This window comes from Furipterus horrens, unplaced genomic scaffold (genome assembly GCF_987537825.1).
Source record: "Furipterus horrens unplaced genomic scaffold, mFurHor1.1.pri manual_scaffold_10, whole genome shotgun sequence".
NCBI lineage: Eukaryota > Metazoa > Chordata > Mammalia > Chiroptera > Furipteridae > Furipterus > Furipterus horrens.
Window position 1 is genome coordinate 75,454,663 of NW_028327180.1, and position 13,443 is coordinate 75,468,105.

General features: G+C 46.7%; 2 protein-coding genes across 7 annotated transcripts; both read right to left on the bottom strand.

Annotated features, from left to right (window-relative positions):
- Nucleotides 1-266: 266 nt before the first annotated feature.
- Nucleotides 267-9,187, bottom strand: FAM53C (family with sequence similarity 53 member C). 3 transcript variants are annotated; one of them, XM_090288252.1, is made up of 5 exons: nt 9,126-9,187; nt 5,590-5,819; nt 5,140-5,197; nt 2,812-3,596; nt 267-1,921 (listed from the first exon to the last, which is right to left on the bottom strand). In XM_090288252.1, exons 2-5 carry the CDS (start codon nt 5,665-5,667, stop codon nt 1,664-1,666), a joined length of 1,179 nt encoding a protein of 392 aa, XP_090144378.1. In that variant the 5' UTR covers nt 5,668-5,819; nt 9,126-9,187; the 3' UTR covers nt 267-1,663. The 3 variants fall into 3 exon arrangements, with proteins under 3 accessions (XP_090144378.1, XP_090144377.1, XP_090144379.1); XM_090288251.1 differs by lacking the exon at nt 9,126-9,187 and adding an exon at nt 8,671-8,731; XM_090288253.1 differs by lacking the exon at nt 9,126-9,187 and adding an exon at nt 8,325-8,349.
- Nucleotides 9,188-10,014: 827 nt separating this feature from the next.
- LOC150000736 (oocyte-specific histone RNA stem-loop-binding protein 2-like) lies at nt 10,015-13,349 on the bottom strand. 4 transcript variants are annotated; one of them, XM_090288257.1, is made up of 7 exons: nt 13,293-13,349; nt 13,131-13,187; nt 12,494-12,615; nt 12,288-12,383; nt 12,077-12,181; nt 11,245-11,397; nt 10,015-10,093 (listed from the first exon to the last, which is right to left on the bottom strand). In XM_090288257.1, the coding sequence occupies exons 3-7, from the start codon at nt 12,568-12,570 to the stop codon at nt 10,078-10,080; spliced, it is 447 nt and encodes a 148-aa protein (XP_090144383.1). In that variant the 5' UTR covers nt 12,571-12,615; nt 13,131-13,187; nt 13,293-13,349; the 3' UTR covers nt 10,015-10,077. The 4 variants fall into 4 exon arrangements, with proteins under 4 accessions (XP_090144383.1, XP_090144385.1, XP_090144384.1 ...); XM_090288259.1 differs by having other exon boundaries at nt 12,494-12,578; nt 13,293-13,343; XM_090288258.1 differs by having other exon boundaries at nt 12,494-12,587; nt 13,293-13,343.
- Between the last annotated feature and the right edge of the window lie 94 nt (nt 13,350-13,443).

The window sequence follows — 13,443 nt, forward strand, 5'->3', positions numbered from 1 at the left end:
GAGACTGGTATAAATACTAGGGAAATAGACCAAATCAGACTGTCAGAAATAACCAAGGCCTTAACAGAAGCCTGGGCCACAAGGATAGGACTGCTGTGGTCTCAAATGGCTAGGGACCAGATACTGCCCTGGAAGGGCAAAGTCCTAGCTATGCCATAGAGAAAGGGGCTGGAAGAGTTAGGTGGCCCTCTCCCAGCTTTCTCCTTGCCTTTCTTTGTGGAGAAAGGAAGAAGACACTGTAAAACACAATGTTGCTTGGGAAAATGGATTATTCTAATAAAACTTTATTTTTTTCAAACACAGCCACAGAGGCAGGACCTCATGTTTAACACACACACAGACTTATGGATTTTTTTAATATAAAACAAAGTTTACGAAAAATTTTTTTCCACTTTTTGTATTTGTAAATCCCATTAGCACAGGGACTTTGGCAGCAGGTGGGAGTGAAGGGCAGCTGGAGCTGCCACTGGGCAGTCACCGGGCACAGGAGGAGAGCACCAGCCTGGGAGTGGCTTAACTCACACACGCAGGAATACTCACCTACTGGTCAGCCACACCACACACACAACACAGATGCAGATGTCTACCCAGTGTCAACCACAGCCCTGTAGAGGTGCGCTCCACTCTGGGTAAGCCCAATATGTGAAAATCCAAAGAGTCAAACAGCTGAAGTAGAGGGAGGTTGCTTGCTTTACAAAAGAAGCAATTACAGGCTGCTTTTAAATGGTCAGCAGTCAAAATGCATCGAAGGTCAGAGGGTGAGGGAAAAAAGGTCCCAACAGTAAAGAGGGAAAGAAAGAGATGAAGCCCTTCAACCCTGCCTCAGTTACCCACATGTGCTTGCATCTACTTAGAGTGAGAGGCAGGTTGTATACAGCCTAGGCAATCTGATAAGAAAAAAAGGCCAGCTCAGAATCAATGTGAAGAGCCCTCTCCAGCCCCAATACTAAATCTATCTAGGGAAGGGGAGTGGGCCTGAGGAAAAGACCATTGGCTGAGGTCACAGCACTTAAAAGACCCTGCAGTACCCCCAAACAGAATCCTTGGCAAAGCCAGTGGTGCTTATGGATTATAAGCCTGGTTCCAGGGCTACTTAGAAAAAAGAAAAACTTGGTGCCCTCCCACTGTCCTGTGAAAACTCAAGATCCTGGGGGTATCATGATGCTCTACTGTTGACGAGCAACTGCCTTCCTTCCCTAAGGCTACGCAAACACACCTTTCCTCAAGTATACTCTCATGCACACACACACACATTAACACAATTTCTCCTAGGAGGCTGAGTGAACCCCCCACCCTGGCCAAATTCTAAGACACAAGTGCCCTTTGAAGCAAAGGGGCTAGTGAAATTCCCCGAGCTGGGGTCAGCAGACCCCTTCCTTCCCTGCCCACTGCTTTCTCGGTGGCAGGGATACTCACACTCAGGGCCGTCATGGGAAGGGTCTGCTCTGGGGCTGTCCCTCCCGCCACCAGCTCTGTTTATCTTGTCCCAGCCAGTCTCTTGGCATGGTCGAGCTTCCTGGAGCGAGAAGATTTCCGGCTGCCCTGAGTCGGAGCCCTCAACTCACCCCCATTCCCAGGCTGGGTTCCCCAGACTTGGGGCCTCGACACTTGTTAGTAGCCATAAGAGTCAGTCTGTGTGGCCCCAGGAAGTAGCCTCTCAGTTTTAGTTCTCCTCAATCAAATTCAAGTCCAGGTCCCCAAAGTCCTGCTGGCACATTGTCCTCTTGTTCAGCGCCTGCCGCCCCCACCGCACAGATCCTTCCTCCTCTTCTTCACTTTCACTCAGCACCTGGGAGGAACCCCCAATGGGGCTGCAGGAAGCAGAGAGGGGTGGGGGACTACAGGCCATGAACCACGGCGGAGAGATGCTGCTGCCTTCCCGGGCTGTTTCTTGGAGACAGACACCTCCTGAGTATGGTTTCTGTCAAACAAACAACAAAGTTAAGGCAAAGGAAGATACTAACATTCCAGAGCACCCTGGCCCAAACTTATAAGGCAGGAGTCCCAGGCTTTAGGATGAGGTTTATGAACTCCCTGATAAAGTTTGGAAAATTCCATGTACATGTACCTTTCTTTGAGGAAAGAGCCCATAGTTTCTATCAGATTCAAGATTAGAAACTCATTTGTAAGTTTCATGTGGGCAGGAATATCATCTGCCAGCGTCTAGTCAGAGCCTGGTACATAGCAGGTAACCAAATAAATGTTTGTTGACTGGTTAGATGGATGACTCTGTGAATAAGTGTGTAAGTTCTCTAAGAGGTTTTGTGACTCAGTGGTCTAGAAGGAAGAACATAAAAAAGTGGGCAAGTGCATAAGACAACTGCACTCACACTGAGAAGTCAAAAACATTTGCTGAACAGATGAATGTTGCAGCAGCCTCTTTTAAACTCTCCCAGACGCACTTAAAGCAGTGAAGGCCAAGTGGCAAAACCAGCCTTGAGCACAAGGAGGGGGTGGGGCAATCATAATGGCACTTAATGGTTTATGCATTCACAGAGAGTAGAGAAAATGCCTCTAGCAGGACGACCTGGGATCGCTGTTGGAAGGTTTAACATGGGTCTCACCCCAGTTTCTCTGGAACCCCCAGGGCTGAGAAGTTTCACAGGACATGAGACTTCAGGATTCAGTGCTAAAATTGGGACAGTCCTGGACAAACTGGGATGGTAGATCACCCCAGCAAAAGTTCAGATAAAAGGAAGCTTCAAGGGTGGTGCCTGCCAGGAAAGCATGGAACTAGGGCAGCTCAAAAGTGAAAGACAGAACAGAGTCCCTCTGCTACCACCCAAGCTTCCTTAGCCTAGTTGGTCTCACCTGATTCATCTTGTCGAAGTCCAAGGAAGGCCGCAGCCGCCGGGGATCCTCCTCGTGGCGCCGCTTGACTCCAGCTTTTCGGGCATCCAGATCACAAGGCTGTGAGCGGCTTCGGGGAAGGTTTCGGAGGCCTCTAGGTCGCCAGGGCAGTTCTGGGGAGGATGCGGGGGAGCTCCGGGCAGAGGGCAAGAAGCGGCTTGCCTGTGGGCCCAGGCTGGGTGACAGGGAAAAGCGGCGCTGGGGTGGGCAAGGTGACAGGGATTCAGCATCACTCTCCCAGGAGCCACTTTGTGGGGAGGCAGCGCAGGGTCGAGAAGAATCTTGGGCCAGGGCCAGGCTGAAGAAAGGGGGACTGCAGGGTCTGTGGGCTGGAGCACATTGAGAAGAGGCACTGGGAGCTTGGAGGAACCTGAGGCTGGAGACCCGCTTGGGGGGGCTCTGGTGAGGCACCTGCGGCCCACCCCCTCCACCACTGCCCCGGTGCTTGATGGGAGTCCACAGCTTGGAGGGGGCAGGCCGCCACACTGGCTGCCAGCGAGACAGGTCCACGGGCACTGAGAGTGAGCGACAGTGCCTCTTGGATGGAGGGGCGGGGGGCACAGGAAGCTTCTCTGGGTCAGGGGGCTCAGGGCTTAGGACTTGAGAGAGGGGTTGCTCTGGTGGGGAACTTCCCCGGCTTGGTGGTCTGAGGTGCAGGCTCAAGCCTGAGGGGTGGTAACTGAGGTTGAGGCTGTCCTGGAACTCAGCACAGGAACAGCGGGGCAGGCCCCTCCAGGAAGCACCTTCTGGAAGGCATTCAAAACAAAAATAACATTAATGATAGTTAACATACTTTTAAGAGCTTACTATGTGCTCCACAATGTAACTGAGCATTTTATGTGAGGTTTCCCAAAAACCTCATGAGGTAGGTACTATTATTATGCCCATTTCACAAATGAGGGAAGTACAGTAACTTGCCCAATGTCGGGCAGCAATCAAATGACCAAAGCAGGATTCAAACTCAGGTCTGTCTGATTCTAAGGCTAGGGTTTTTAACCACTATGCCCCCACTATGAGGAACCAGGTGAAATTGAAAATGTACTCTCATATAGTGCCTTGCCACTGCCTCTCAAAGGTAAAACAATAGAAATAAACGTGTGTGTGTGGTATGCCCTTCTCATCCCTCATTCCCCTCAACCTAGACCTATTTTGCTCCCTAACCCCACAGTCACAGACTGTGAAAAGAAGCCCTATGTTCTCCCTTCCTTAGCCTTTGCCTTTTCTAATGTATCAAAAGCACCAAGACAGGAGTTAGAACTTTCAAGTAGTAAGGTAATCAAGCAGGTAAGAGATCACTTTTATTCCTAGGGAGGGTAAACAGAAGGCAAAAGCCCTTTGATGGTGGAATCCTGCTTGGGAAACCTTAAGACTTTATGCCACTCATGTTCCTCTGTATGGCCACCCATATACATTGATTCTCTTCTCTTAGGCCTGCTCTGAAATACCAACAGATTGGAGGACTGAAGAATGGAAAGGGAAGTGGACTAAAAGGCATGATTCTCACTGCATTCTAACCAAAACTCTGACTTCTAGGAAGCAGCTCATTAAGGGACAAAGGGCCTACTCCAAGCTCCTCTGGCTGGCTGACTGCAGTTCTGCAGGGGCTAGATATTTGGAACAACCGATAAGTATATGAATCCATACTTGATGATGGAAAAAATATACACTTCACATTTTTGGTCAACAGTTCTGACTTCTACTAACCTCTGTGAGGGCAAGATCACGTGTCCTATTCTGTACATACCGCACAATACCTGGCTCTCAGCAAGTATTTACTAAATCAGAGGAAGAAGCTGAATGAAGATGCTTTTGACAACTGACCTCCCTTGCCAGGTATCCCAGAAAAGAAAATGAGCTGCATAGCAGCCTAGCAACATAGGTTAGAGTTCTGGTTATACAATAGTGACATCTCCAAATGCCCCCAGCATCACAGACCCTTTATTGAATAATTCATAATCTAAGAATTTATACCTCAGATACATTTTCACATGTGCAAAATGGCATGTTTACAAGGCTATTCACTATGGTTTTGTCGGGAAATAACCTAATATACATTAATAGGAGACTAGTTAAAACTATGGTACATTCCTACAGTGCAATAATATAGAGCTACATGTTCAACATTACATAATGATATGTAAAATAGAGACAGTGCCCATCTCAGGTGACCCTGCCAAGAAAGTTGTGGAGGGAGGATACTTAGTCCTAGTCACTGGAAACCAATGAAAGAAATATGTGGATGGAAGCATGGGCACACACACATATATGCAAGCACGCACAGTACCTTACCAGGCACAAGCTGGAAAGGGTTCCCACAGTTGGAGATGTCTGCATGATCAGGCAAAGGCTAGGAGAGAGAATATCTATCATGATTCAGGTTCAGGACACAGATCTCCAAGAAGCCCTGTTCAGCTCACCCCTACAATTCCAGAGCTATAGGGATGTTAGGGATTTCTAAGTGTCCTCTTCTTCTTGTCATCCCGAAGTTAAGTGAGTAAAATAATGCATATCTTCCAATATCTCAAACCCTTCTCCACCCAAGTTTTGGAATCCCTTCTCTGTCAGTGGAAAAATCCCTGCCCCCTTCCTTTTGGGCTGAGTTTTTTGAGCTTTTAGTGGACTCTTCCAGTACGAATACCATGATTCATATAGCACAGGACAAGGGTGAAGTAGTAGCAACAAACAGCCTCTGAAAAAAGGGGGAGGGGTCATGGAGAAGCAGAAAGACTGGTCTTTTACCAGACTGATGCTGAAGCGTGTGCATTTCAGCTCATCCAGAGTCTGCTTCTGTAGCTGCTCAGTGATCAGGGTTATCATGATTCTCCCCAGGATCTGACTTGCACACTTTGGAGCAAATGATGGATGTCTTCCCTGTTGTTCTTCCAGACCTCACTCGTGAGCCGTCTTCTGCCACTGCAGCACCATTCTAGCACCATTGGGACTTCCCTCTCCAGTCATGCCTGCTGAGTCTGCCAATTACAGAGGGACCAGCCCCAAGTGATATTAGAGATGTACCTGGTCCAGAAATGGAAAATGCATGGCACACATACCACAGCATCCCTATGCCAGGCCTCTGGCAGACATCAGTAGAAATCACAGCTCTTTCCTGCTAAACCTACACATAGCCTCAAACACATTCTAAGCTCGGCAGCCCAGATATCCAGTAAAATGAACTGCAATTGGCAAGCAAGTTGAAACCTATTTGCCGCTCCTAACGTGGCTCATGCTCTGTCGTCTACCCAGAATACTAGCATCACTTAGAAAAGAGCTCAAGTGAGAGAGAGGGATGACCAAATGGTTACTTCCATTTTGATAAGCCCAATACTTTCTTTGTCTTCCAGTCAGAGGCAAAGAGAGGTACCCTTTTCTAAACTACAGAAATAATAATAGGGAACAGGGAGGTGCAGCAGTTGTAGGAATGACTTTCTGCTTCAGACAAGAGTAAACAAGGTTTTAAGTTCTTCCTTAGCCTGACCAGCTGATAGTTTTCCAAGAGACTGTATATATTCTTTTATTAAACGAAAAGAGGATAAGAAAATGGGACCAGTGTAATTCCAATTACATTTCAACTCTACAGATGTTAAAACAACTCTATGACTTTATTCAACTAAGTTTTTAGCCTGATCTGACTCAAAAACCATGAACACAATTAATCAAGGCTCTTTCTCAGGTCAATTTTGGTAGAAACACACTAATTCTATCAGAGAGCATGCTTTAAGGCCACATAATTGCCTGAGGGGCCTTACTTCATGGAGGAGGGGAAGATAACCTAGTGTCTCCTTACTATTGTGTCAATTCCCAGAAATGACCAGCAGGCAGACAGCTCACCAGGGGGTATGTGTAGCATTTTACAGTAGAGAGAACAAACTATCGAGAAATCTAAATCCTGATCCAATTGGCTATGGCAGTTTCGGCAAGCCACTTAACCTTTCTCAGTCTCAGTTTACCCACTTAAAACAGGCTGAATAATCTTAATCTGTCACACACAACATAACACACAATACCAAAATGTAAAAAAGCATACCATCTGGCCTATACCAACCAGAAGTCCACATAGGCTGTTTCTCATCACTCCATGTGTTGCTCTACAAAGCCTCAGAATGCCACAAGTGATATCATTACGATGAAGGCAACATGGTTTATCTATTTGGTTAGATACCAACTTCCATCACCTGAATAAAAGAGAAGCCCAAAAGGGCTCTTCTATGACCTTGAAGGCAAGATCACTTTCTACTTTTACAAAAAAGAGGTAATCATCTCTACCCTATTCCTACCTCAGGGGGAGGCAGGTCACAAGGGAAGAGCAAAGAAACACATGTGGATATACTAAAAAAGTTTTTTGGAAGAAAGGTGTGGGAGAAGTCAATCATCATTAAAGTTAACTATCATTTTCATGCATAATTATTACAACCCTGAATGAAGTTCCAGCTTCCTGAGAGAGCTCCCTTCAGCTGCTTCCTCTATATTCTTGTGGGAAAAGCTAAAGCTCATATCACTTCTGCTCTTGGTTTCTTAACTCTATCCTCAAAGATCAACCAGACGGGCAACCTAAATGCAGGCCTTCCCTCCCAGAGACCCCAGGCTTCAGGCTGACCAGTCATGAGGAGCAGAGTGAAGCAAAACTCTTTCAAGCTTTTCATGAGGCATTTGGCCAAACAGCAAACTCCCAGCCCTCTCTGGGATCAAGTGAAGAGAGTTATTTCGTGTTTTTCTGCATTTTAATTGTTGGGATGTGGCCACACACGGCGGTAATTGGAACAATGCAACTACCACCACGCAACTGATACTCTCAGCCTGAGTTTCCTAAAACAGGCCAGGCTGAGAGGGGGAACAGAACGGAAGCCATAAGGAATCAAACCAGGACACAAAAGAAGGCAAACCAGCTCCGCGAGGGGCCTCCTCTTTCCCAGGCCGGCATAGAAAAAAGTGTAAGAAGCCTTCTCTTGCCGCCTTCCTTCTCCTTCCATTTTGTGTATTTGAGCCCTAAACAAGTTAAAACTTCTCAGCTTAACTGGCACGGGACTCAGCCTTGCACAGAGCAGCAGGCCGCTAGGCCCTCCCCACACCCCACCAGGCCCCATTCTCAATCCAGGCTTTCCCTCCACCATCGGCCCCTAAAATAAAGGTTGGACCCTCACCCCATCTCCTACCGGATGGCAGTAACCCCAGACATTCGGGTTTCAGGGATGCTAAGGTTTAGCTGAAACCTGGAGAACCTAGGATCAAGTCAGGCTAAGGGGGAGGAGAGCCACCAATCCCCTGGGGACCTTCCCCCAGGTCCCAGCCCCACACCTTTGGGGGAGACTGAAGGAGAACATGAGGGAAACAGGGAGGTGCATGAACAGGTAACTGGGGACCTGACTGCTCGTTCCCCATATGGCTCTGGTGGAGACAGGGGTGACAAGTGGGGAGAACCCCTCCCCCACTCCGATGAAGAAGCAAAAGGCTAGGCCCCCTCCAGTATTCCACCTCACCCTCGGTTGCCCTGTCTGTCCACGCGGGGTGGGGCACGGGGCGTCCGCTGGCCCCCGTGGGGGGGGCACCAGGACTCGCTCAGGGGGCTCGTCGCTCCCCTCTTCCCAATTAGCTTCCATCATCTGGCCGCGGAAGCGAACTCAGAACGCAGGGGATGGAGAGGGTATAGGACTTAGCACTCAGCCACCCCCTCCCCCACCGGGTCCCGTGCTTTCCCCGCGGAGGCGGCCAGCAAGGCCCTGCCGCGCGGGCGGCCGGGCTGGGGTAAGGCAGAGAGGGAAGGAGGGAGGGGAGGCTGAGGTGCCCACCCCGAGGCCCCAGAGCCACCTGCCCTCCGCCACCTACCGCGGCTCTCTCAGCTCCCAGGGCCGCGGCCGGAGCAGCTCTGAGCGCTCCGTTCGCCCCACGGTGCCCTTAAAAGGCGCCGGCGCAAACCAAAGGGTCTTTCAGGAGAGTGGGGGAATCTCCCGGGTTCACAGAGTCGCCCTGAACCGTCTGCGAAGCTACTAGACTTTCATTGTTTCTCTCTCAAATTCTTTCTTAGATAGCACTGTCAGAAAAGAGCCTGGCTCTTTGATTTAAGGGTGAGGGCCGTTTCCTCACAATTGAGTCACCCCCTCCAAAATATTACAGAAGGTGGACGGGCCCCGTTAGGGGCAAGTCTCGAAATCCGCGGGGGAGGCCGTGTCAGAGAAAGGTAAACAAAGCCATCACCTCCATCCTGCATTTCTACATCGGCCCAAGTACAGCCCTCTAATAAGTTCGGGCAGCGTAAGAGTATTAGCCAAGGTCCCTCTCACCTGCTCTCCTGTCCCACCTTCTGCCGCCGCTTCGCTGAAGGAATCCCCTTTCCCCCAGGAAAGGACCTGTCCGCCGCGTGGAGGCTTCTGGGAAGTGTAGTCCAAGCGCTGATTAGGGCCTGCTCTGAGTCTCAGGAGCCCTTCCTCCAGCAGCCAGATCAGCTCGAACCTTTATAAATCCGGTACTTATAATAGTTGGGGGGCTATTCCCATTTGGTTCTGTAATTAGCCCTCACCCAAAACACTTTGTAAAGCTGAGGACGGCTCAGGGCTGTTCACTCCTTCTCCCTCTACGCACCGCCCCCCCCCAATAGGATGAGGTAATGGGATTGTGATTATGACATCATAGGCGGTTCAGTAGCTCGTGTGGGGGGGGTCAGGGGAGGGGGGGAGTACGGTGGTTACAGCTGGACCACTTTCCTTAAGACCGGTAGGGAGGAAACAGACTGATGGGGAAAAGATGTTGGTAGTGCTATATTTCTTTTTCAGGTAGAATAAATCACCTTGTATTAAATCGCCACCACTGCCACGACATCCCACCTCAGCCAAAGTTTAAGTCCTTTTTGAAGAGAGTGAATGTAGACATTAGTAGGTGAAGAGGATGGGGAACAGCTAGATGGTTTCTGGTTTTTATATAAATTTGAGTTTCATCTACCAAAGAAGATTTAGAGAGAAAGGCAAAACATGGAAAATGAGAGGTTTTAAACAAACAATGCCTTCGTGTTATGATCTCTTTATAGGGCAAAATTTTACATTTATTTTTTAATTGATTGAAAGTAGCAATCATACAAGTAAATCATCACTATTACACTTAGCAACAAGTCCCCTGAAAAATATCTGTTTTCCCTAAATATTTTGTACTCCACTCAAGTCTGGGACAGATAAGTAACTGTGATCAGTTAGAAAGTAGAACCAGTGTTTGTGATCTTCACAGAGCCAGGAAAGGGAGGAGTCAGAAGCCATCAAGTCTGCAAAATGGAAAAGAAAAGTAAAGGGAAAGTTAGTTACTTATCAAGAAAATGGGGTGAAGGGAAGATGTACTTCATATTTCCTTGCCCTGCACATTTCCCCCTGGCAAAAGAACTGGAAGTGGCCATGAAGTTACATGAGACATGGTTTCCAATAATTGCTATTGTGGAGCACTTGTTATGTGCCAGGTACCATGCTACATACTTTATATATTCTCATTTTTGCTTACAATCATTTTTGCTTATTAGATCTTAAGTGACTTTCCATGTGTTAGACAATGTTAGTATTAAAAAAGCAGCCTGAAGCAGTCTGAAGTTCTAAAGCCCTAAATCTTCACCGCTAGATGATCCTCCTTTTTATTATTAACCTGCTCACTAAAGTTAGATGATTGAGTATAAGAAGTTAAGTTAGCATTGGCTTATTTGCAAAACATTGAAAGAAACTGAGAGTTAAAAAAATAACAAACCCTGCAAGTCAGGTTTCAGGCTTCACTTCAAAAGATTATGCCTCTTTCATCAAGTACAAAATAGCCCCAGTGCAGTTCAACTCCCCCCATTACAAACTGTAATTAAATATCACTTTGCCACTTTTAGTTTTCAAGTTTTTTTTTTTTTTTTTTACTCATGTCATGCTATTTCTTCTTGCTGCTGTATTTTCCTTCTTTTGTTCTTGGAATACTACCTTGAACCCCATCTTAATTGTGACCTCATGGACCAGACTCCATCTCTGACCCTGCACTTAGTAACAACTCCCCTGAAAAATATCTGTTTTCCCTTAGTATTTTGTACCCCACTCAAGTCTGGGACAATTAAGTAACTGTGATCAGTTAGTAGAACCAGTAGTGGAGATCTTCAGAACCAGGGAAGGGAGGAGTTTCCGTAGAGGATACTACCTGGCCTCCCTCTGGTCTACATCCAAATTCTCTGAGAGTTTCAGGGGCTGGAGCCAGTCATTCAGGAGGTCATCCAAAGGGATGGAATCCATTGGTTCTAAGAGACTCTCCATTCCCTGCCTAGGAAGGCAGCAGAGTCAGAGGAACATGAACCTCATTCACTCTCCCTTTTCAAACAGTGAAAGTGAAAACTGCAAAATGGGGAAAGGTAGGGCTCAGTCCACCACTCATGAAAGGAACCAAGAATAGTGCACATACGCCTCAGCCTCACTGCCCTGCAGAGGCTGGCTGGGGGGGTCCCAGGAATGTAGGGCTCTTCTCCACTGCCTAATCTGGGCATCCCAGGAGCGGCGACTGTACCTCTTGTTTTTGTTTGGTGTTTGAGGATGAAGTCCTGGCTGTCGTTGTGCCCTGGCAACAAATATGAGTCAGACTGAGGTCAAGGTGAAATGACATAGCTCACTGCTAACCACAGTGTATCAGGAGACTCATTAGGGGTTTTCTGAGAATAAGGTATGATCAATGCCCTCAGTCCAATAGAAAGAATAAATCTTCAAATCAGATTAAATATCAAACTTCCTAACTCCCCAATATTCCTTCTTCTGGGAAGGGTAAATTAGATATTCCAATGCTTTCAGAAGACAAAATAGATATAAAAGACGTTAGTTGGCATCCCTTTTCAAATACATTCTCCCTTTTCACACATTTAGTTTACATGTATATATGTAAACTTACATATAATTAGGCAAATATATTGCAGTTATCCAAGTCAGCTGGAGGCATGAGGTAAAAACAGTTGGAAAGAAAAAAAACTTCAATAGCAAACATGGATAGAGGGTTTTTTTTATTTTTAAAGATAGGCCTTATTAAAGAAAAAGTCTTATGGGCCAAGTATGACTTGGTTTATTTGAAAAAAATCTTGGAAATTTATAACTTTGGAACTAGATTGCAGGAGAATTTGTTTTAGTAATGCTGCAAGTTTGTGAGACCACTCAGATTCTAGTATTTTTTTTTTTTTTTTTATCACTTGACATTGAACCAAAGCCACTTGACTGACACTCTTGTTGTGATTATCCACAACTTCACTCACTTGGGGACCTGCTGCAGAAAGCACTGGTAACCAGGTGTGCACTTGCCATAATCTATCTGCTTTTGCCGCCGCTGTAGGACAATTTCATCTGTCTCTACTTCCCACCTGCAGGGAAGTATATAGTGGCCACATGAAATGTGAATATAGTCATCAAAGCAGAAAACAACTCATCCCACACTCCCTTAATCCCCAGGCTGATTTTCAAACTCACCTGGCATGGCAGGGCTCTGTGCTGACTCCCACACTCACCATCTCTATCTTAAAGGGCAAAGACTCTTCACACAGCTCCTTACTGGGGAAGCAGATTCTACAGATGAAAAGGGTATTAGATCTATACCCAGCTGACTACACTGCACCTTTCAGCCACTACCACCACCAAGATCCTGACATCAGATAAAGGTTGTATTTCTGACTTACTGTTTCTCAAAGATAAAGGTTGCATTTCTGATTTGTTTCTCAAAGTGTAGTCTGCAAGCCATCTGCATGGGTAGCATCTGGGGACCTTGAAGAGCTTCCAAGGTTATTTTAAGGATTTTTTACTACCGAAAATTTCAAATATACAGAGAAGTAAAGAGAATAGCATAATGATTTACTACTCAAAGCATCAGCTGGGAGCTTGGGCCCCAACCCAGACCACTGAATCAGAATCTGCATTTTAACAAGATCCCCAGGTGATTAGTATGCAGATTAAATTTTAAGAGCACTGATATAAGACCCCCAGCTACCCATCACCCAATACTCATAGCCAGTCTTGTTTCATCTATGCCCACGACCACTCCCACAGGATTGCATAAAAGCAAGTCCCCCAAATTAAGAGTAAATTCTTAATATCAACTAATTAATGTTCAAATTTTCATAAATAACCAAAATTTGAGATCCTTTGGATTGTGATAAAGATTATGCAAAGAGATAATTCAACTTCCCTGCTTTCTCTGAAAAGGAATTTCCTTTACTCACATAACCTAGCGTCTTAGAAATGCTGCGCGGGAAAAGGAAAATCTTATTAGGAAAGCTCTTGGAAAGGGCCAATGCCGCTTAGCATAAATACACACACCTGTCTCGCCCCAACATCTGCCACACCCGAGGCAAATGCTCCACCTCCACCGGAAGGCTAGCAAAATAAGAGGGAAAAGTCTGTATGACACACGAGAAAGAAGCAAGGAAAAAGAAAGGTCTAAAACATCCTACTATCCAGACTAATTCCTCCAGTACTAACTTAAGGACAAGACGTCCCTAGCGAGGTGCAATTTAAATCTCCCGGGGTTGGAGGGGCTGAGCGAAGGGAAAGATTAGGAAGAGTGAGGCGATTGGCCACAGGGAAAGCCAATGGTACACCAGCCTCGTGTGGGGCGGGGCTTATTAAACAG

What these genes read in the sequence shown, in the direction of transcription:
- FAM53C (XM_090288252.1), bottom strand. Translation starts at nt 5,667, where the DNA reads ATGATAACCCTGATCACTGAGCAGCTACAGAAGCAGACTCTGGATGAG. An exon ending in CACGCTTCAGCATCAGTCTG is followed by an intron (nt 5,198 to 5,589) that starts GTAAAAGACCAG and finishes TCTCTCTCCTAG; the next exon opens with CCTTTGCCTGATCATGCAGA. An exon ending in ACTTCGACAAGATGAATCAG is followed by an intron (nt 1,922 to 2,811) that starts GTGAGACCAACT and finishes TTTGTTTGACAG; the next exon opens with AAACCATACTCAGGAGGTGT.
- LOC150000736 (XM_090288256.1), bottom strand. An exon ending in ACCTTTATCTTTGAGAAACA is followed by an intron (nt 12,384 to 12,493) that starts GTAAGTCAGAAA and finishes TTTCATCTGTAG; the next exon opens with AATCTGCTTCCCCAGTAAGG. An exon ending in ACAGAGCCCTGCCATGCCAG is followed by an intron (nt 12,182 to 12,287) that starts GTGAGTTTGAAA and finishes ACTTCCCTGCAG; the next exon opens with GTGGGAAGTAGAGACAGATG.